The sequence below is a fragment of the Delphinus delphis genome, chromosome 15 (assembly GCF_949987515.2).
Source record: "Delphinus delphis chromosome 15, mDelDel1.2, whole genome shotgun sequence".
NCBI classification, from domain to species: Eukaryota; Metazoa; Chordata; class Mammalia; order Artiodactyla; family Delphinidae; genus Delphinus; species Delphinus delphis.
Window position 1 is genome coordinate 6,071,332 of NC_082697.1, and position 22,365 is coordinate 6,093,696.

Sequence of the window (22,365 nt, forward strand, 5' to 3'; positions counted from 1 at the left end):
TTCTGTCTTGTGGGAAAAAGAATATATATGCATGTTAGTGGGGGAACAAAGTCTCTGCTTGCAGAAAATCAGTATTCCTGGCCAAAGAGAAAAAGTAATGGGGAATGCGGGTGGAGGGGCAGCCTCTTACCGTCCCTCACCTGTGCTCCAGAAAATTGCTTCAGGTGAGAAACCGCGCTGATTCCAAAGTTAGGAAACAGGTTAAAAAAAATTTTTTTTTAATAAATTTATTTATTTATTTTTGGCTGCGTTGGGTCTTCATTGCTGCGCGCGGGCTTTCTCTAGTTGCTGCGAGCGGGGGCTACTCTTCGTTGCGGTGCACGGGCTCTAGGCGCGTGGGCTTCAGTAGGTGTGGCACGCAGGCTCAGTAGTTGTGGCTCGCAGGCTCTAGAGCGCAGGCTCAGTAGTTGTGGCGCACGGGCTTAGTTGCTCCACGGCATGTGGGATCTTCCTGGACCAGGGCTCGAACCCATGTCCCCTGCATTGGCAGGCGGATTCTCAACCACTGCGCCACCAGGGAAGCCTGGAATCGTCTATTTAAAAGATTCCGTCTCTTCCTTGCTTCAAATCAAATTGCAATTGGAATTAAATTCAAACCCCTTAATGCGGCCGCCAAGCCCCATGAGTTGACTCCTGCTTCCCTGTCACACCTCCCCCCTCCTCTTATTCCATGCTGCTGCCCTGGCCTTCTCCCCATCCCTGAGCTCCTTTCCACCTGGGGCCTCTGTGGCTGGCCCACTCCCATCATTCAAGGCTCAGTTAAAATGTCCCCTCTTTCAGGAAGCCTTCCCTGACCACCCCAGCTAAGGGACTGCCCACCACCTCTTTCAGCACCTCCTCTCTATCCCTAGTCCCCGTCTTATTTGCATCGTGGCACTTAGCGTCCTCAAAACTTCTCTCTTTAGTTATGTGTCGGATCCACGTCTGGCTCCCATACTGAGGAGTAAGCTCTGGGGTGCGGGGGTGGGGGTTTCATCTGTCTTGGATACTTGTCTGCTACTCCACTACCGAGAAGACTGGCTGACTTGGAACAGGTGCTTTCTGGCTGTTTATTGATGAAATGAATCAATGACTGCTTAGGAGATAAGTCCCAGAGTTGAAAACCTTAGCATCTGTAGGATCACTCACCAAACTGTTATCAATTTGGTCTTGTAAAAGGTTATGAAAGTTCTAAGAGTTTTCTGTAAGATGATGGGTTCCAACTTGTCATCAAGTTTGAGGCAGAGGACAGGGGGTCTCTGCAGGCTGGAGCCGACCCCAGTGCATCAGAAACAGCAGCTATTGTAGAAAAGATGTTGGTGATGCCACCAAACTCAGGGCAGAGGCTAGCAGGGGTGCACAGGGCATTAGCAGCTAAGTACGAGCTAGGCAAGCTCCCAGCTCAAATGTCAGCTGCATTTTCCTGGGTCATTTTTGAATGACAGTTTTGGCACGGGAAAAGTTCACAATACCAGCAGCTGCTGTTTACCGAGCAGGCACCAGGCAGGATGCTGTACCCTGTGGTACATCATCATCTTATTCATCTTCCCAACATCCTCACGGGAGGGCAACTAAGACGCCAGTTTTGAGGTGAGGCAAAGGAGGCTCAGAGAAGTGAAGGACCGTGCCTAAGGCCACACAGCAGGAAGTGGCCGAGTCTGACCCCGATCAGGCCGATCTGCCTTGGGAACAGGGCGCTCAACCTCAGCCATGTCCCAAACCTGGACCAGATTCTTTGATCCCAAAGTGAAAGTTGACTCACATCAACCCCACCTTGGCTGGGAGTGAGAACAGGAAGAGGCCAACTCCCAGTATCCAAGAATGATGTCAAAATCCCCAACATAACAAGACAGATTTCAGACCCTGAAAAAGGGCAGCGGGTAGAAAGAGGCACCGCCTACTCAATCCTAATACACATCTTCCCTAAGAAGAACACTCCCCCGCCATGTGTGCTGGCGTAGCTCAGGAGAAGAGAGGATGAAACACCTTCTGGTGGGTCATTCTGGCTGCCTATGTGGCCCTGAGGCATGAAGTGTCTCCAGGGAAGGGCTGTTTGCAGGGACCACCCCAGAAACGCCACTCTCACCCAGCTCGGCCCCAGGATTCAACATATTTTATGGAACAAATACCCTGTGCTGGGCATCGGGCTAGTCAGTGCGCGGTGAGACTCTGGAGGGCAAGATGGACCTGGTGCCTGCCATCGTGCACTTAGAGTCCACTGGAGAAGCCAGACAGTTGAACCATAATGTGTCCCAAGTGCTCCGTGATCACCGTGTGCATCTAAGATTCTAAGAGCCGGAGCACATCACCTGGAGAAGGTGCTGAGGACACAGAGCATCCAGAAGGGATGTGACTCAGCAAAACGTTAGAGCTAGAAGATGCTGGAAGGCAGTGGTTCCTCAACTCAGCTCACCATCAAGATCGCCAGGAGAAGTTTGTTTTTAGTAAAATAGATTCCTAGACCCTAGGCCCAGAGTTTCTGATTCAGTAGGTCAAAGGCAACAGAAGGACCTCAATATCTGATCCTTCCAAGGACCTCTGATGACCTGCCAAGTTTAGCAGCCATTGCTCTCAGGGGTCAATATTGGGATACCCAGAGGTACCCAGTGAAATGAAACAAGTAGAAGGAAGTGAAAGGGACCTCTCAGGGTTTTGAATTTGCTTTGGACAGGGATGTTGGGGTGACTTCTCCCCAAGATGATGAAAGACCAGGTCACTGGCTAATGCAGTTGCCACCAGGCGACAGCACCATGCATCAACGTAGCTGTTAAGAAGGTACAAGCAGGAAAATGATGCTTCATTTAACACTGAAGGGTCTCCATGATGTTAATTGGACCTGGCCCAGTGGTTAGACCATGGAGGTGGCTTTCTCATTCTTTGTGCAGATATGATATGCATGTTTAGAAAAGAACCCACAGAAAGATCAATGGGAAGAAAAGAGCAAAGGAAAAAGAATTTAACAATTGTATTCATTTCCTAGAGCTGCCATAACAGAGTGCCACAAACTGGGCAACTTAAAACAGCTGAAACTTATTGTTTCACACATCTGGAGGGTAGACATCCAAGTCAAGGTGTCAGCAGGGCCACGCTCCCTCTGAAATCTGTGGGGGAGAATCCTTCCTGCCTCTTCCATCTTCGGGAGGTGGCCAGCAACCCAGCAACCCTCGTGGCTGCATCCCTCCAATCTCGGCCTCTGACCTCACGTGGCCTTCTCCCCTCGTGTGTCTGTGCCTCTTCTCTTTTTGTAAGGACACAAGTCATATGGGATTAAGGCCCACTGGACTCCAGCATGACCTCATCTTAATTACAAGCCTATTTCCAAATAAGGTCACAACTGAGGTATAGGGGTTAGGACTAGGGCATACCTTTTGGGGAGATACAATTCAACCCCTAACACCCATGAAGTCCCTAAGGCCTTCTAATCTCAGTAAGGGCCAGATGCCAGGGTATCCTCTTCAGCCCATCCAACTCCCATACTCTCACCTGTGAGGATCATTCCTTAAGACTAAGATGTTTCCTTGGAAAATGTTGGGAAGCCTCAAGGGACACTCGATGTGTCATGAAAAAGAAAAAAAAAAAAAAAAACCAAGGGAATTCCCTGGTGGTCTAGTGGTTGGGACTCTGCACTCTCACTGCAAAGGGCCCAAGGGCCTGGGTTCAATCCCTGGTTGGGAACTAAAACCAACAAGCTTCAGGGGGCGACCAGAAGGAAAAAAAAAAAAAAAACCCACTGAGATTTGACCTTGTAAACATTCTTAACAAAGCTCTTCCCGAAGAGGTCCCTGGAGTAATGCCTTTCAACTCCTCTCAGTTTCCACGCTTTCCTTCTACCCGTCTCCCGCATCGAAATGTTATCCAAACGAGGCAGGGAAATTAGTGTTTATGATGGTGCGAAAAGTAACTCAGCATTCCATGAAACTATGGACTCCAATGTAATAGTAATTTTCAAAAATCATGAGGTCAGGTTTGTTTCTGCAGATTATGTTGTGTTGCTAGCGGACAAAGGCTAGGTACACCCTGCATGAGTGGACCTTGGGCATAACGCCAGCCTGGGTTGAGAAAACCAGGAAGGAGTCGGGTTTTGATGGCTCCAAGTGTCACCAAGCCTCCCAGCCCGGTGGCCTGCAGATTTCAGAGAAGCAAATGAAGACTGTCAACTGGAAGAGAAATTCAATGTATCTGAGATATGAGAAAGGTAAGTCAACACTGATCAGATCATCAAGTAGCAACAGCTGCCCCTGGGAAGAGCACGCTCGTGCGCTGCGGCATCGAAATTTCGAAAGCAAACCTTTCTTATCTCCAACTAAAGGGAAAAGTCTCACTGCCCACTGAGCTCAGACAGATAGAGAGGCATTGGCCGACGGTCACTGCCATGCCAGGGATCAGAGAAAGCTCCCTGACCTGGAAAACGTGCTTAAACGAACCTCAGACTGTTCTTCCCCTTGCAGCCAAGGGCAGCTACTTCCTGGGTTCTCCACCTGCTGTAAAGGAAGGCAAACTAAACCGCCACTTCATTACCCCAACACACCCCGGGAAAAGGAAAAGACTAGAGAAGTACAATCGGTCCCTGACTTATGATGGTTTGACTTACGTCTCAACTTAACAATGGTGCAAAAATGATATGCATTCAGTAGAAACCATACTTCGAAGTTTGAATTTTGCCCTTTTCCTGGGCTAGTGATACCCTCTCGTGATGCTGGGCGGTGGCCAATGAGGGTCAGTGACTCACACTCACTACCACTCTGGACCCAGACAACCATTCTGGTTTCCACCTGCCATAGAGCAGTCAACAAATTACATGAGGTATTCAACCCTTTACTATAAAATATGCTTTGTGAGATGATTTTGCCCAGCTGCAGGCTAATTTAAGTGTTCTGAGGAGGTTTAAGGTGGGCGAGGCTAAGCTCTAACATTTGATAGGTTAAGTGAATTAAATACATTTTTTTTGAAAACTGAGGTATAGGGAATTCCCTGGCAGTCTAGTCGTTAGGACTTGGTGCTTTCACTGCCAGGGCCCGGGAACTAAGATTCCACAAGCTGCACAGTGTAGCCAAAAAAAAAAGAGAAAAAAGAAAATTGAGGTATAGTTGATGTACAATAAATATACTTTTGACCTAAAGCTATTTTTAACTTAGGATAAGTCTATTGGGATTTAACCCCATCGTCAGTCAAGGAGGACCTGTACCCGAAGTCCTCGGAAGTCACAGCAACCTGTACGGGAATCCACAACAGCTGGTAACCAACACTCACCCCGGGAAACAGGCAGTGGCTCCCGCATCCCCACCACTGCGGGGCCTTAGAAGGAGTTTCTCTGTCTCTCACCCACCCATGACCTTATCCTGTTCTGTGTTTTAACATCCAAATACAGGAACTTCAGGTCTCAGACCTCACCCTGACACTAGGCCCCCAAAGAGAAAAGAATGATGGTTGTTATGAAATCATTTCAAATGAGAAACAGACTAACCTTCCCTTTCCTAACGCACAACTTAAATTGTGTGCACTTGGGAGATAAGACAACCATCACGTGCTATTGAAAACACCCTCTGACCTTCCAGAGAACCTCTGAGTGTCTGTGAGGCAGGCGAGCACCTCCAAGGTGCCAGGTACCAGGATGGGCAGGTGTCCAGTTTACAGATGCTGAGTCCTGCCGAGTCCCTCTCATCCATAAACGTTAGACCGCACGTGCCTTCAGACAATGGTTTTCCTTCGGTGCAACCAGGGAAAAAAAGGGAGCATCGTCATTTCTTCTCCCAGAGGGCAAAGACTTCAGCAGCATCTCGTGTCTTCATAAAAAGCGAGCCCAACCTATCAAAGAGCCAGCCGGCAACAACGGCACAGGGTGAAAGGAAAAGGGAGAAAGGAATAGAATTCTTACCAACACAAGACTTGAAACAAAAACACTGGCCCCTGGGAAAAACAGGAGTCCATTGATCTGACGGTCCTGGGAGTTGGAAGCGCTCCGAGGGCAGGAAACCCTTCTCTCACCGAAGGGAAAGCCAAGACAGCCAGTGTTTCGGTGGGGACCTCACGAGGCTGCTTGGTTGTTCTCCACAGCATCAGCTCAGAGTGTTGGGAAGTAAGACCTGTTATCATGCACTGGACCCAGGAACCCGGTAGCTGTCCTCGGGTGTCCAGTGGGAGGGAGGAAAAAGGAGAGCTGAGCGCTGAGCCAGGCATAAGCCCTGCTTATGACTCACTTCAATCCTGGGTTGATTCCAGAACATTGTCTGCACTACAATTCAGCACAGCTCCTCAAAGCCAGACTCTGGTCCAAAGGCAAGTGAAGATGCCGATAAGAAAAGTCCTTTTTCCTTCAGCCCTTTGCCCCCATGACTTCCTCTTAACACCCAACGTCTCACGTCTTGATTGAGAAGTAAGCGCCAGTGTGAGACCTTCTTGCTGCTCTAACGCAAAGCAGTTGTGATCCTGACACACCAGCCGGATAAATCCGACTTAATGGGAACGTTCAGTGGCCAAGAACAGGCCGCCAAGAGCACAGTATCAGGCTGGCAGAGTTTACGTTACTTAACAACATCCAATGCCAACATTAAATCAGGAATTGCTGACCATTTGGTAGAGTTATGAATTAAGGATTATGAGACTGGAGTTGAAGCAATAGCCTTATCCAACGTTCAAGTGCAGCCACTCATGCCAAACTATAAACATCTCACTTCCTGGAGGATGTGCCAGGCCACTTCAACTTGAACTCAAGGACTGTCGGTGTGCACCCAAGATCCTTGCACACATCCAGCAAGTACACAAGCCCCGCTGGTCTCTTCTGCTCCGCAAGTACAGAGACCCAACCTCTGATCTGCCCAGCAGACAACATGATTAGGATCCCTTGGATCGATGGGCATCCTAACGTTCCCAAAGATGGAGCATTTCAATTGACTGAAAACACTCAGAGCACCTACCACACAACCACTGCTTGCATTTGACTGAATGCCAAGTCCTCCCAAGGAGGATCTGCCCAAGGATTTACCAACAATCATCTCATTTCCATTCTCAAAATTGTGAGGTGGCAACTTCACCGTAAGTACAGTGTTTCTCAACTGAGCAGCCTTACGCAAGAGACATGATTCCCAAACTATGGATTCCTCTCTTGTTGTCCATCAACCGTCCCTCACACATCTCCCAACAGCCCTTGTGTTGGGGAAGATGGTACCATACACAGTCGTGAGAACCACTGATGAGTGCGAGACGTGGCGCAACAGAGCAGTCTTCCAAGAGAGACAAAATGAAACTCCAGATTCCCCTCGGCACAGAGATTTCCTGTTCCGTCTCATTAACTAAGCCACAGCCAAAACCCAGAAATCAGCTCTGCCATTCTTCCACTCCTCTTAGAAGATTAAAAAAAACACATCAAGTTACAACCAGACTTTCACAGCTTCTATTGAGAATACTTTCTTTTTATTATACAGGTTTCATATACATAACAATTATTTAGGGAACATTTACAGGCAAGGAGCTCAATTCCAAAACTCCGTTTTCACCCACACACACTGTACTTCACACTCATCTTGGGGGTCAGCCCAACAGGAATAAGACAAAGTTATTGCTTTGTGAACAGAAAGCTTCAATTAAATTAGAGTCTTCCAGAGTCGAGAACAGCACTCACGATACTCTTGACTCTTAATACCCTGTGTACATATGAATAAAGCCTAAAGATGTGTCTTAGATTACCCCGTCACCTTTAAAAGCTAATATTAAAGTTGAATCCCATTTCTCAAAAAGTCGTAAGAAGTGCACCCGTATTTACAGACCCCATTAAATTATGCATAAATAAAATCTGTACACTCAACGCAGCTTCTCAAAATACAGAATTCTCCTCTGGGACTTGGGATGAGAGACAGCAAAAAAAAAATGCTTCATGCCCACCCCTTTTCAAGTTTTCTCGAAACACCAAGATGTGAAATAAATACGCAAAATAAAGCTTCCGTACCTTAAAGGAACATGTCTTTTCAAAGAGTCTCCTCCTATTTGAAGAGTTAACTTTCAAAGTTTTGTTTTGTTTTTTTCTTAAAAAGAAAAACATAAAATCATCAGCAGGCTTTGCTTCTACAAGTTTCGTAAAACCCGAAGGGTCCCTGTGAACAAGGGATTTAAAGTGTGTCAAATACCAACCTATTAACCAGTTCTTAAGCGGACAGAATCCTTGCCTCCCGCGGTATGTAGGGTGAGACGGAAGAGGCTACATAAATACTTTTACCTTAACACTGAAAGTTATAGTGGATCTGAATCACATCAATTTGACATCTCAACAGCTATGTGTGTGTGGGTTTTTGTTAGCCCAGGGAATTTATTTAAAAGGTTCCAAAAACTTGTAGCACCACTTTCAGAGAAAGGAAGAATGGGGTTCCAAAAACTAAAGTATCAGCTTAATGGGTAAAGAACCAGCACTTGTCACCTCCCGAGAGCGCGTCCAGAGCTTAGGAGACACTTCAGCACTCCTTAAGTACTAAGGAATCCAGGAGGGCACGTGAAGATCTGGAAATCCCACGGAGGCCCTTTTCGTGGGAAGGTGGATAACAAACTCTGTCCCCCAGGCAAGCGGGGTTCCCAGTTTGTCCTGGTCGAGACCGGTTTTAGAGTCCTTTTCCTTCCAGACGCTTCGGCCCTTTGTTCACCTCTGTTTTACTTCCTGTGCTTCTCCATCTTTTCCAGGGTTTTGCTAGAATCGGCTGGACTCTGGTCTCCGGGGTTCATGTAGGATTTGTCTATGACCATCAGGGCTTCTTTTATGTAGTTCTGCATGGCAGACACAGCAGCACAGATGGCCTGGCTGCCAAACCCGTGGGTAATCAGGCTGAAATGAGACAAGCAGTTCTGAATGCTGGTCTCCAGGACCGGAGTGGGCCGGTTGTTCCCATTGGGAGTTCGGTCTTGATTGAGAAGGTCTGTGAATTCTTTACACACTTGCCTGTGAAAGACAGTCAACACACACCACTGAGTTCAATCTAGGCCGTGACAGGTAAAGAGCACAAACTAGTGTGGGGATGACACCTAGAGGCAACGAGAATTTGGGGCTGGCCAAGGAAGTACATTTTAAACTGATAGCAATAGGCAGCTGCCGCGCTTAGCACCTGTTCTGTGCTGGGCCCTGAACTAAACTCTTTTTATTTATGTTTGGCCGTATTGGGTCTTCGTTGCTGCGCGCGGGCTTTCTTCTAGTTGCAGCGAGCGGGGGCTACTCTTCTTTGCGGTGCGTGGGCCTCTCATCGCGGTGGCTTCTCTTGTTGTGGAGCACAGGCTCTCGGCACGCGGGCTTCAGTAGTTGCGGCACGTGGGCTTCAGTAATTGTGGCTCTTGGGCTCTAGAGCGCAGGCTCAGTAGTTGTGGTACACGGGCTTAGTTGCTCCGCGGCACGTGGGATCTTCCCGGGCCAGGGCTCGAACCCGTGTCCCCTGCATTGGCAGGCGGATTCTTGGCCACTGCGCCCCCAGGGAAGCCCTGAACTAAACTCTTTTAAGTACTATCTTATTTAATCCTCACTGCAATTAGAGAAGATAAAAGGATTAATGCCAGAATCAACTGGCCAAGGTCACCAGGACTGGTAAGAGGTGGAGTCAGAATTCCAGCCTAGGAGAGTAAGGGCTAGCTTTACTTGATGCAGATTGGTTCCTTAAACCAATTCTGTCAAGATCCCTGAATTCATTTCCCTGAAACTCACTCTTTCGATACAGGCTGGTTCACTGCTCGCTTTTGCCCTATTTCCCACTTGACTAGTTCTGCTTCATTTACCATGATTTTAAAATCCATTTACTCTTGGTTTCTGTGAGAAATCCCTCAGCTGCATTAAGTCGTTTTGAGACATTTCATTTGCCCTCGTCTCCTACACACACAACCCGATCATTACATTTTAAAAATCAAAAACATCTTGTTATCAGGAGGCAGAAGGCGCAGGATCTTGACTGGATGTGATAAAATAAATTGTCTTCAACACATTTTTGTAAGACATGCAAATAAGATAATGAAAGAGTAGCTTAACTAGTTTGAGCTGAATAACTAAACGGCTCAAAAACACTCATTCTGAGCAATACACTCACTGCTCTAATTCTTTTAAATGCTACAGAAAGTTACTCTAATTTGACTCTGTCAAAGATGCTCCTTGCCATTTCCTCTTGCTCAACACCCTGACTTACTTAAGGAGCCTTTCGTTCTTGAGCACCAGGGACTGTGCTGGCCCCTCAGCTGCAAGGTCAGGGCATCGGGGCATCAAATTCTCAAGCCTGGATACTTACTGTGCCGCCAGCAGCATATTCTTCCTAGTTGCCATCTCATTGCGTCCTCCGAGATGAGGTCTGGTTAAATACTCGGCCACGGATTTACTAGGAAATTCTGCTTCACAGACATAGGCAAAGTCCCGAGCCAAATGAACAGCCTCACCTAGAATAATCGGCAATGGCAACAGACTTTAGGGCCACTGTGGTCCCCAAGGCAAACTGTCCCTTCCCTCTTTTTCCAGCACTATCGGTATTGGTCTAAGCAGTCATTTTGCATTCTAAAATGCAATCACACAAGGGGACAACGATCCAGCCAGTAAGCAGAACCTCCTGGGTACTTGTAGTGGGTACCCTCCCCTAGGGTGAAATCATACAATGTAAGAAAAAAAAAAAAGTCTGAAAATTTTAACTGTACTTAAACGATGTTACCCCAGTCCTCTGCCCAAGCTGAGCAGATGCTCCTCTCGCTGCTAAAACAGCATCTAGCATCCGTTGGTAGTGCAGAAGTCGGAAAACTTAGGGGGAGTGAGCATGACTGACAAAGAAGCGAACTGTCACTTTTCTTTATGAAACTGGGACAAAAGTCTTTGACACGGAACTTTGTTTCTAAATGAGAGCGCCCCATTACTGGTGGAGGTAAGTCTCTAGAATGTTGCTTTAAGAAAGAGAAGCAGGAGTGTTTCCTACCGGAAATGTTAGGAGCCCTACCTACCCTCTCGTCTCAGGTATTGGGGGGCACAGAGGGAGGAAAACGAGGGGAGGGTGTCATTTCCCACCCGAGGCGCTGGGTTCTTTCTGGTTCCAAGATTTGGGGCTGCTAGAGCTTTACAAACCCAGATGGTGGACCTCACCCACCATCCCCACTTCCCTCCCCCGATTCACTAAATCAACATCTGAGAACCATTGTTCAGGCACACGCTTTCTCATTCAAGCACCCCTGCCTGGCCGGTAAGGAAACCTAGGGGAGCCGCATTTATGCTCCACGCGCGCGGAATCCACCATTCTCCATGCAGGACAGCTGGTCCCCAACAGCATCGAACAGGCAGCTCCTTTCTCCTTGCCCTGACCTCCAAAGACACTCGTAAAAAGGTAGAGCAGGGCCCTGCCAAGTCTCTTTTAGCAGCGCGGTCGCGCCATTTAGACCAGGGAAAGAAAGTGTTCAAAAGATTGCCTGACTACCAGGAGACCACCCCTCATTGGCTCCCCCGGCCCCCGAGCCGGGGCCCAGCGCCCTGCTGATTGGGCGAGGTGCTGGCGGCCGCTCCAGGCTTACGGATAAGCCCCTCCGTGTTCATCAACTCATTTTCCTGTGCGCAGTAACAACGAGCTTGTTTTGTTTTGAAAAATAATTATTTCACTTTTCCCTTGCCCACTTTGTAAAAGGCCGTATTGCATTCTTGGCTACTTTCCAGGTTCGGGGCGCAGGTCCATTCAAGAAACTGAAATGTCACATCCTAACTATCTTAGGACTGGGGAGAGGGGCTCATCTGTGGGCCCCATTACTTTTTTTTTTTTTTTGATGGGGAAAATGAACAAAGGAACTGTGAATTGAGCTAGTCTCATTGTATACAAGGGCTTTTCTCTTCACTGACCACAGTCCCAATATGCCACAGCTACAAAAACTAGAAACGGTCCTGCTGCCCACCAGTAACCAGTTTTAAAAAAAGGTGTACCAAATGATCGATTGCATCCTTCAAAAGCTGGTTCATCTGATAATGTGATGTCTTAGGAAAACCTGTTTCTTTTTAACAATGATTTTCTGGGAGACCCAGAACAGAATACTTCAGCAGACACATCGTTAAATGTTAACTTATTTGATTAAATGACTGTGATTCATTGTAATGAACGCATGGCAAAATCGCTTGCATCTCTCTTTTGTGACTAAGAGTTGTTTTTAACCTTTTCTTATACCTTTTTTTTGCGGGGGGGGGGGGCGGGTGCCGCACCCTACCGCATGTGGGATCTTAGCTCCCCGATCAGGGGTCGAACCCACGCCCCCTGCATTGGAAGGCGAAGTCTCAACCACTGGATCGCCAGGAAGTCCCTAACCTTTTCTTTAGAGAAATATTAAAGACTCAACAAAGCACTAACTAAAAACACCGCAAAACAAAAACACAACTCCACTGACCTTCTACTAAAGATGTCAGGAGGGTGACGTGGGCAGCTTTCCGTCTCCCCGCTGGAAGATTCAACCCAATCTTGTCCAACTTCTCCCGCAAGGATCGGCCACCATTTTTAGATTTGGCTCTGAGCAAAATAATAACAAAATAAAATAAAAAATTCTTTTCTCAAGAAACCCCTTTAAAATTCTAAATGCCTAACATGCTGCTTACAAAACAGAAATCTGTCAGAAACAACCTACATTACATGGCTCATAATCAAGTGATACAGGGAATCCTTAATTTATTAGTTAATCCCTGTAAAATCCAAAAATCTTTCTCAGCATCGCCAACATTATTTTTTTTTAATCACAGAACATTGCAAGTTGCACAGAGCAGACAAATTTTCACTTGTAGAAACTGCAGCAGCCCCCAAAAAAACAACTCCCCGGGGGAACCAGACCCATGGAGCTCCTCTACTCTGAATACAGATGCTACCACTCATACAAGGAATCAAATTCTAACCAAATGAGAATTTGTTAGCGCTGTTTTAACACTTCCTTCTACATCTGGCACGTTCTAAAAGAGAAGATGTGTGCTAAAACTCCCTGAGCCAATGAGAATTCAGCGTTAGGCACCAAAGTTCCATAAATGTTAAAACTGTCTCCCTGGTCCTTTTCTGTTATTCATCCCCAACCATTCAACCGCCATGCCCAGAACGTGTCCCCATGTACCTTCTGAGGACACCTCCCAGTAATGAAGCATTTAAGCACTCAGGCGGGGACAGTCGCCTCTGGACTTCGGCAACCGTCACTTTGTATTTAGATGTAGAGCTGAGGAGGGACAATCTTCCAGGGACCGAGCAGAAGACCTCGCTGGGATTCATCACAGCCTCCACCAGCTCCTTCTGACAAGGGAGACTCAAGGGGTTCTTCGTCATTGAAATAGGACCTGTGAGTGAAGATCAGAAGTGGCGTTCCCAAGCAAACCACTAACCAAAGCTGAAAGAGCTCTTTGAACAACTAACTGCATGTTGGACTATAAATTGCAAGCAGATTTTTTTAAAGCCACATTCTTCAAAGGTAATCGAATCTGAATTTCACAATTTAACACCTAGGGAAGTTAATTAGTCAAGATCCCACGCGTGGAGGGTTTGCATTTTCTGACCACTGTTAAAATCTGTTTCGTTAGAACGTTTGTTTTCAAAAGACTACTTCATAACTAAATAAATGAAGATTTCTTTTTTCCCCCTCACTCAGCGAATATCCAAAATCACAGGACATAATCATCTGGCAAAATCTTTCAGTGCAACTGATCACAGTAAATTTTAAAATACAAACACACCTGTTCTAAGTTTACTGGGAAATTCAGTTTATTTTCTGAGGTTTTCTTTCTTTTTTCTTTTTTCCCCCCAAACTCATTTTTCCTCAGTTGATTTCAAACAGTTTAACCTCAAGTAACAGACCATAGCTACATTTCATTTAGGATGACCCCATTTCCCAACAGAGCTAAACTGGGAATCCTGGCAGTACGTAACTTAATTTCATGAGCCACTCAGTCGCCCAAGTAATCCAATTTTCCAAACCCCCGCCCCCCTCATCCCTGCATGAACCCGACAGATCACCCAGCCTGATGCTTTCAGGGCTGTCTGTTTTGTACACCAAACTGTGTCCCACCTTCTTTTTGCAGGTCAGAATTAAGGCTCCTTACCCCTGTGCATATTTGAAATCAGAAATAAAATCACATCAACCCGTTCAACAATTGAAATTGTCACAGAACCAATCACTCCACTAAGGGTATATGTGGTGACTTGTTTTCCAAATTAAGTCACAGCCTTAACTCACTCTGGGATTCTTTCCTGGAGCATTGTAAAAACACTCTCAAATTCAAGAAGCAACACCCACCAAGGGAAAACTATGGAGTAACAAATCCGGAGATTGAGGGGCAGCTCCTGAGAGCATCCTTTTCCATTTAGATCTTAAAGAAATGCCCCGTCTTCTCACTCCTAAAACCTATCTGCCTCGAGTCCCTGTCACTCCCTTCCACCACAAATGTCCCAAATCGGATACCAAAAGCCCTACCTCACCAATAAGTTAATAACTTCCCAGTTACCGCTAAGAACCACTACAGGGTGTGTGATGCCAGAGGAAGAAAAGAACTCGTGCTCACTCCGTACCTTTGCGAATAACCGTCTGATCATGCAGAAGTAGGTGCTGGTCGTCGACATTCTGGGGGAGAAATGACAAAGTTTCCTTTAAGTTCGGGGGAGCCTGGACGGGGTAGGAGAGAGGCAGTGGGGCGAACGGGTCCGGGCAGGGCCGAGGCGCTCACCTGCACCTCCTCCATCTGGTGCGCCATGTCGTGGAGCCCCAGGTTCTCGGCCAGGCCCGCGGCGTCCAGAGCGTGCGAGTGGGGCAGCAGCAGGTCCGAGCGGCGGTAGGCGTCCCTGCGGGCGCTCACGGCGCCGCCGTCCAGCCCGGAGAGGTGGGGCAACAAGCCGGCCGGGCGCGCGTGGTGCGAGGGCAGCCCAGCCCCCTCCTGGCTCTGGCGGCCCGGCCAGGCCTGCTGCTGGCTGCCGGTGGGCGCCGGCTGGTGCAGGGGGTTGATGGCGGCGGCGTACGCTTCTCCCAGATGCGAGTAGGGGTCGGCTGCCTGCGAGTAAGCCAGCTGCTGGTAGGGAGGCGGAAAGTAGGGTGGTGGCTGGTATTCGGCGACTCCAGCATGGGAGAGGGGCGGTGCGGGGCTGTAGAGATGCTGCCCGGCGGAGGAGAGGTGAGGCAGGCGGGGGTTCCCATTGCTGCTCGCGTCGTGGCGATCCTGGGGCACAGAAACGGAGACCCGGTTAGTACGAAACCCCGCTACTGCGCAAGGCCCGCGGCCACCGCGCTGAGCCTTGTGACCCCCGGGGGCCCACCGCACCAGCCCGGACCGACCCCCGCGGGGCCTGCCCTCGGGCCAAAAGGCCCCGGGGAGCAACGTGCCCCGGGGGTTTCGTTGTCAACCGCTAGTCCGCAGAGGAAGGGGAAACTGGAGAAAGACCTGGAGGAACGTGCCCTCCGGGCCCCGCGGCGAAGGTCTGACGCCCGAGGTATTCTGCGGCTCCAAATCCGAATGCCAGGCCTTGGGCCGGAAGAAGCTGGGGCAGGGGTCCGGGGAGAAAGCCTGCAGGCAGCGCAGAGCGCGGTCGCTCACGAGCCCGCACATGCTGGCGTCGTCGGCCCAAAGTGGGGTAGCGGTGGGCGCGAATAATGCGCGCCGCGCAGGAAGTGCGCCGTTTCCCCGCCCCAGGGACCCTCCCTTCCACGCCCTCAGGACAAAGACCTCCGGGCGAGAGACCCTCCCTAGCGGGGGCAGCCACCCAGCGCCGCCCAAGGGACTCAGGGAGGAGCCCGCCGCAGCCAGGGGTGCGCTCCCTGCTAGCTGTGTCCCGACCAAGTAACGCCGTCCTGCCCAGCCACCGTCAGTCTCCCCATAAGTCGGGCACGGAGAACGAAGGACCCCGAAAATTGGGCAACCTTGCCTGGGCACGTTCCCTCGCCCCACGGCTGTCCGACTTAATTCTCAAAGGACGTGTCGCCATGTGTTCCCGGGGTCACAGGGGTGGCGGGGGACCAGGAGAGCTATGACACCGTCGCCCCCTAGCTGAAGTGCCCGGGCCTGCAAACAGGGGCAGCCCCTCTAGGTCCCGCGGGCGCACGGCTCTCCCGCGTCCCCGCCGCCACCGCTCCCCTCTCCCGGGGCCCAGGCTCACGCCTCGCGCCGCCTGCGTCTTCTTCCTCTTTCCGCTCGCCGCCTCCCTCCCTCCCACTCTCCGAAACTCTAGCTCAACCTGTCCGACAGGCTGGAGCACTCCCGAGAGCTTACGGCCCCATCTGGCCTCAGCGCCCCCCCCCGGCCCCCCCTTCTCTGGAAAGCCAAACTTCGGTTGTTTTCTTGTTTCCCCAAGGAGGTAGCGGGGCAGGTGACAAGCCCGCCTCGGAGGAGACTCCGCAAAGGTGTCGCCGGCAGGTCACCTCGTCTGACTCCTTGGGACGGAGGTTTCGTGCGTAAAAGCCACCTCTAAAAGTTGCAGGCCCAGCGCTCTTCCAAGAAATCGGGGAAAAGGGCTGTTTTGCTTCGCAAGAAACCGGCCGGTAAGCTTTGTGGGTGGGATCTGCTACGCTCTTTCCAGGCCCCATTCCCGAGACTGGATATTTAGGTAAAGGCCTGATTCAGGAAGGGGACCCCGGAGAAACGCACTAGGGAATGTCCGGAAAAGTGGACCCTGTCCCATCGAAGGGCGAGCGGTGGGTGCCTGTTCGCTGCTCCTGCGCCCTCGCCCCCGACCTCGGTCCAGTGGCCCGCGCCTCCAGGACTGTACTCGGGCGGGGCCAGGCTGCGCCCTTGTGCCCAGCTCACCTCGCAGTCCTCTTCATACTTGACATTATCGGTTATTTTCCACAACATGGCGTCCGGCGTCCCCCAAAACAGTCGCCAGTTAAATCCAGGTTCCCCCCACCCCCCGAGCGGTAAATCCAAAATTGGGGTCACGGTGGCCAGACGTCTGCCGCTGCCCCCGCCGCGCGCGGGCCTAGCCGTCCCGGTCACTGGACGCGCATCGGCGGCTCCGCGATTGTAGATGGTGCCGCCGCGGGTGTAGAGGCCGCGGCCAGGGACCGGGGAAGCCGCGCCCGCAGTGTGTGTCCAGGCGATAGCCGGGGGATCCGGGCGCCTTAATGAGAAGAAATTATCATAACTCCTCCCCGGGGGCCGGCGCGAAGGCCCCGGCGCCGGGCGGGGCGGCCCCCAGCCAGTCCCAGCCTAGCTCCGCCCCTCATCCTGGCCCGGCGCCGCGCGGAGACCCACGCCTCGGGGGGCTTAGGAGAGGATTCGAATGGGCCGCACCTCGCTGACAGCCGCAAACCTAAGAGGCCAGCGTCCCCCATCACGCCATCCATCAGTCACCCTCACCAAGCACACACCTGAGGTTGGCAGAGCTGGGGACCGGGATCCGAACCCAAGAGCCCCCCCTCTTTCACCGACAGCGGCTTCCCCCACCCTCCAAAAGACGTCTCAACAGCTGAGATCTCCCTATCTCCTAAAACGTCCCAAACACCCGCTCCAAGGAGATTTAAACTGGAATCAGGCAGCTGGAGTCCCAGTCCCTCCGAGGGACGACGCCCTCCCCCGCACGGCGTGGGCACAGTGCGCTCGGGGTCCTCCGAGGGGGCGGGGGTGGGAAGGCCTTCTGGGGAGTCGGCCCCAAGCGCCACCGAGCGGGCGGGCCGCTCCACCGGCCCCGAAGTGTCGGACAACGGCGTTTCGCCGCCATCGCCCGAAGCTCCATCTCCAAGGCTGGGCTGCGGCCGGGAGGCGGGTGGGGGGCACCCGCCTACCCTCGCCCGGCCCTGCCCTGCCCGGCGCCGGCTCGGCAGCTTCCTCCGACGGGCCAGGCACTCAAAGCCTCAACTCAACCTTGAAAAGAGGTGCGGGGCTGAATGCAACCCTAGCGTCACAGGCGGGGACGAGGGAGGAGGTGGGGGGAGGAGGAGGGGCCGTGGAGGGACCCCCGCTGGAGAGGTGAGCACCCGGGGTCCGCAGATACAGGCAGAAAACGAAACTTCCTTCCACATAAACGTTGCCTCTCCCCCCAATATGCATTTGCCCCCCAACCTTGAAAGCAAAGCGCAATGCTGAAACATTTTAAAGAAACGAAATCCATTGGCCCAATTATTGTAATTAACCTTTTTTTTTTTTTGCTTCAAGGGGAAAGTCGCTAATTCTCGGGAGCTGAATTTAAACATTCTCAGGCAATCAGAGAAGGAATCTTTCGATTTGATTCCGAATCCGATTTTGCAATAATCAATACCAATCAGTTTACTGCCCCGGGCCTGTGGAGTGGACGCTGTTCCCAATTCACAGAACGAATGTACCCACTGCTTCCCTACTCCCGCTCGGGTTTGTTTGAACTTTAGCATTTCTTTAAACCGAGATGGGCCTAAAATAAAATAACCAAAATAAAAATAGGCGTCTTCCAAGCGAAAGGTTCTTCCTCGCCCCAGAGAGTAGACAGATTCCAGGTGATATTCCGACCAGTTGTGAGAACAAAACCTGGAGACGAAACCACTGGGGGCTTTTCAGGCTTGTCTGCGGGCTCTGCACTAGGATACGTACAAAGACAGTGCACACACGACCCCTGACACCTAGCTTTCAAGACACCGTGGGGGGGGGGGACGGGGGGTAAAAGAGAAAACCGCAGAAGCAGCGCTCCTGGTACTCGGGAGTGGGGGCAGGGGGCACCTGCTCAGGGCAGGTATCGGACCCGGTGCGGTAGGCATGCTGGCGCCCTGGGCGTGGAAGATTGGGGTCCCAGGTACTTTCGAGGGAGGCTGCTGAGCCTCTGGGCGCCCCAGACATCCAGACCAGTGACGCAGGAGCTCTCCTCCACGCTGGGCCTTCTAGCCCCGGCTTTGACTCCAAGACCCGGCCGGGGATGCAGCTTGAACAACTTGTCTCGTCCACGCCTGCAACTTTACCGCCGGGCATGTTGGGTCCAAGGCTGGGCAACAAGGCACCAACCCCCCGCCCCAGGTCCTGGCTGCCCTTCCTTTCCTCAGCAGCGCTCGCCAAAGCCACCTGGAGGGACGGAAATCCCTCGCAGCCCCGGGGCCTCTATGGCGGAGGCAAAGGGAGCCGATGGGCCCCGAGGGTTTGCGCACCTCCGTTTAGGGAGCCCCAAGGGCACAGAGGTTTCGGAACCGCTCGGCAAAGGCCATTCATTCCCAAGCCAGCGCCCTGGACCTGGACGCTGCCCCCCTCCAAGGGACACGCGCTCAAGCTAGAGCGCAACTTCTGTGCCCTGGATGGGGAAGGCGGCACAAACGAATCCTCAACCTTCCCGGCCAGGCCGACTCCACCCAAACACGCACAGCTTCTGCTTCAGGGACGGAACCCAGGCACGCGCGCGCCCTGGTCCGGATGCCGGAAATCTCAGCCCTTCCTTGAGCTCAACTTTTCTGCTCTGAGCCGAGAGCGAGAGCAGAGAGCCGATGGCTCCCACACTCAAGACAGACCTCCCCCAAGGCCCCCACCCCTCGCCGCGCGAAGACGCATGACTGCGTGGCCGCGCCCTTAGGCAGCCACGGCCTGGAAAGGATGCCCCCTCCGACCCTCCGCGGCTTCGCAGACGCCAAGTGTAAACAGAACGTGGGGATCCCGGGGAGCAGCCTCGCCGCTCACCTCGCACAATCAAGGGTATGGGGCTGGACGGTTGTCAGCGGCTTCCCTCTGTCGCCCCCTAGGGAGCCTGCACTCAACCCACACGCTTGAAACCCTGGACCCCGGCCCCCAGCCCGCTCGGATGGCGCTAGAAACCAGAGACCGGAGGCGACAAGGCGTCTGCGAGGACAGCAGCGCTACAACAGTGCGCCACCTCCAAAGATGCGCGGGCAGCTGCCTCTGGAAACAAGGCTCCCAGACCCGGGCGGCAGGCTTCCGCCGCCTCCACACCCATGGCAAGCCCAGGAAGGCGGCGGGGCGGGTAGAGCTGGACTGGAGCAGGCCTGTGACTCAGCTTCCCGTCCCGGGGAGGGGGCGTCCGAGCGGCAGGTGGAGGCTCCGAAGCGCCCTCGCGGGCGCCGTGCACCAAACGAGGTGTCTGTGTCGCCCCGCGGAACAGCTTGGGCTCCGGCTGGGACCGCAGTTAAGAGGCGGGGCCCGGCGAAGCAGAGCCGAAAAGCCGGGGCCTGCAGCAGTCCGGGAGGGCGCCCATTCACGCGCTAGCCCACGCCCTCCCTCGCAGCACCGGCACCCACTGAACGGACACTTGGCGTCCAAGAGCATCCGAACTGTCTAAGCCCACTGAGGTGCACGTCCGGGGCGCCACATGTATTAAATAATTCAGTCACTCCAAAATAGCAGCAATAATATCAAAATAGCAGTTTGTTTTTCCTGATGCTCAAATTAGCGGCTACACACACGCACAGATGCTTCTCGTCTTAGCCCAGGGTCCAGCCCAACTCTTTCTACTGCTCACTTGTAAGCGCTCCGCGCCAGGCCGGGTCCTCAAAGGGGTTTCGCAGCCTTTAGCTCTTCCTTTGCAAGCATCCTCGCAAACCAGAAAACGCGAAGCGTGGAGCTGGGGGAGCCTGTAGGACCCAAGCTTCGGAGAGGCTCTCATTTGCGGAGCGCTCGCCGAGCGCAGCGGTCGTGGTAGAGTCTCTAACTTGACGACCATCGCCCCACTTGTCAGCAGGCGAATTTTCAGTCGTCCAACTACCTCAAAGCCACCAGCCTGCCTGTTCTTCAAGGCCACCTTCCTAGCGGCTCTCGGGCACCTATTAGAGACAAGCCGGCTCTCGCCTCCCTGCCCCGGGGGACCCCCGCCCTCAGAATGCCTGTCACCTCTCCACCCACTAACATCCCTGGGCCCATCCGGGTGCAGCCTAACCGCTCCGAGCGCAGGCAGGAGGGCCAAGGCGCGAGCCCAGTGTCCCCGGAGGCCTTCGCGGCTCGGCGTCCTAGAACACCAGGCACCTCCAGGCCAGCTAAGCCCGCAGGCCTTCACCTATTTATCTGGTCGCCGCCAGGCGAGGAGGCCCACTGTGGCCAGGCGCCCAGCGGCGCGGACTCGGCTTCCTGCGCCAGAAGTGCGCAGCGTCCAGGGGCCACCGTGCACCCCGCAGCGGCGCCCATCCCACGCAGCGGGCACACACCCCCTCCGGCAGCCAGGCCGCCAGCACCCCTCTCTTTCCCTGCCGGTCCTCGGATCTGTCCTCCACCCAACACCTCTCTTCTCACCTTTAGGAACTGGAAATTCATGTTGCCAGCTCTTCAACCCTCTGTGAGTTGAGGTTTTCAAGAATGGGAGCAACGCAGGAACAGGTCCCCAAGGGCCGCGTCGTGTGCTGTAAAGTGCTCCGAGCGTTTATTTAATTAACGGAAGGGGGATGGGGGGGTACAATTCACAGCCAAAACGGGCTATCGCGATTGGAAGACACACCTGAAGGTCCTGGTTACTCCTCCCCTGCCCTCCTCCCCTTGGAAACTGTAAACTCGCCAATTGAAAAGGGTCTTCCCGGTCTTTTGACTGATCTTTACATCTGTTTATAACCAGCAGTAGGTAGGGCTCCTTCCATCACAAAACTATTTTAAATGTATTCTACGTCTTGCAGGCAGAGGACATTTTAAATGTGTTCTGTCTCCACAGCCAGATCTATTAACATTTCCGTGAATTCCCCGCCCTCGTTTCTGGCTTTGATCTGCCTCCAGGCACCTCGCAGGTTTCCAGGTCCAGCTAAAATGGAACCAGGGGCACTGAATTCCTTGGAGGAGAAGGAGGTGGGTGGGTTTGGGGTCTTCCTTAAGTGCCAGAGAGACTTGTCTACACCTTGCTCATCACATGCTCTTTGCCTGAAGGAAAGAGGCAAAGGACCTAGGTGACTTAAAAAAAGAAAGGAAACACACACACACACACACACACACACAGAGCTGAGAGCCCAGTAAAATGCAGTCTTAAGGAAGACTGTAAACACAAGAATAAATGCCATTTGTTGACCGTACCACAGGGGACCCACTGTGACCACCCAGGTCACCAGGAGGAGAAATTAGCTTTGTACAGAAGCTGCCCTTCAGTACCTGAGTCCTTGATAGTTTTCATACAGAACCTGCCCAGGCAACCAAACAGCTTCTTTTCCAGAGAGGTGAGTTGAAAACTTACTCAAGATTACATATGCTTTAGAAGAAAGAAAAAAAGAAATGGCAGGAAAACTGCAGGTTTCAGCCCCACCTACTGGGAAACTCTCCCAGAGGTTCTCTGTCCCCAGTAGTCTTCAAAGGTACAGTTTTTAAAAGGCACCAAGAAATTTCTATGACAGAACCATCCATGTAGTGAGATGTACATTTTTACGTGTCTCAAAAACAAAAAGTGGTGTAAGCACAGCCACAGCTTAGTGTAAAGTGGTTTAAAATACACAACTACAGGGAAAATAGCTTAGCTGAAGGTGCAAGGTAGGATTTTGATCATCAATACGGTTCTATTCTAAGATCGAAACATGCTATGCCTTTTGGTCCCACTATAGGAATAG

At 52.0% G+C, this 22,365-nt stretch overlaps 1 protein-coding gene across 3 annotated transcripts; it reads right to left on the reverse strand.

The window, feature by feature from the left end:
* Window positions 1-7,367: 7,367 nt before the first annotated feature.
* Window positions 7,368-20,599, reverse strand: TFAP2C (transcription factor AP-2 gamma). 3 transcript variants are annotated; one of them, XM_060032649.1, is made up of 7 exons: window positions 20,316-20,599; window positions 14,633-15,118; window positions 14,478-14,529; window positions 13,036-13,252; window positions 12,331-12,449; window positions 10,221-10,365; window positions 7,368-8,899 (listed from the first exon to the last, which is right to left on the reverse strand). In XM_060032649.1, the coding sequence occupies exons 1-7, from the start codon at window positions 20,514-20,516 to the stop codon at window positions 8,614-8,616; spliced, it is 1,506 nt and encodes a 501-aa protein (XP_059888632.1). In that variant the 5' UTR covers window positions 20,517-20,599; the 3' UTR covers window positions 7,368-8,613. The 3 variants fall into 3 exon arrangements, with proteins under 3 accessions (XP_059888632.1, XP_059888634.1, XP_059888633.1); XM_060032651.1 differs by lacking the exon at window positions 20,316-20,599 and adding an exon at window positions 16,700-16,960; XM_060032650.1 differs by lacking the exon at window positions 20,316-20,599 and adding an exon at window positions 15,341-15,606.
* Between the last annotated feature and the right edge of the window lie 1,766 nt (window positions 20,600-22,365).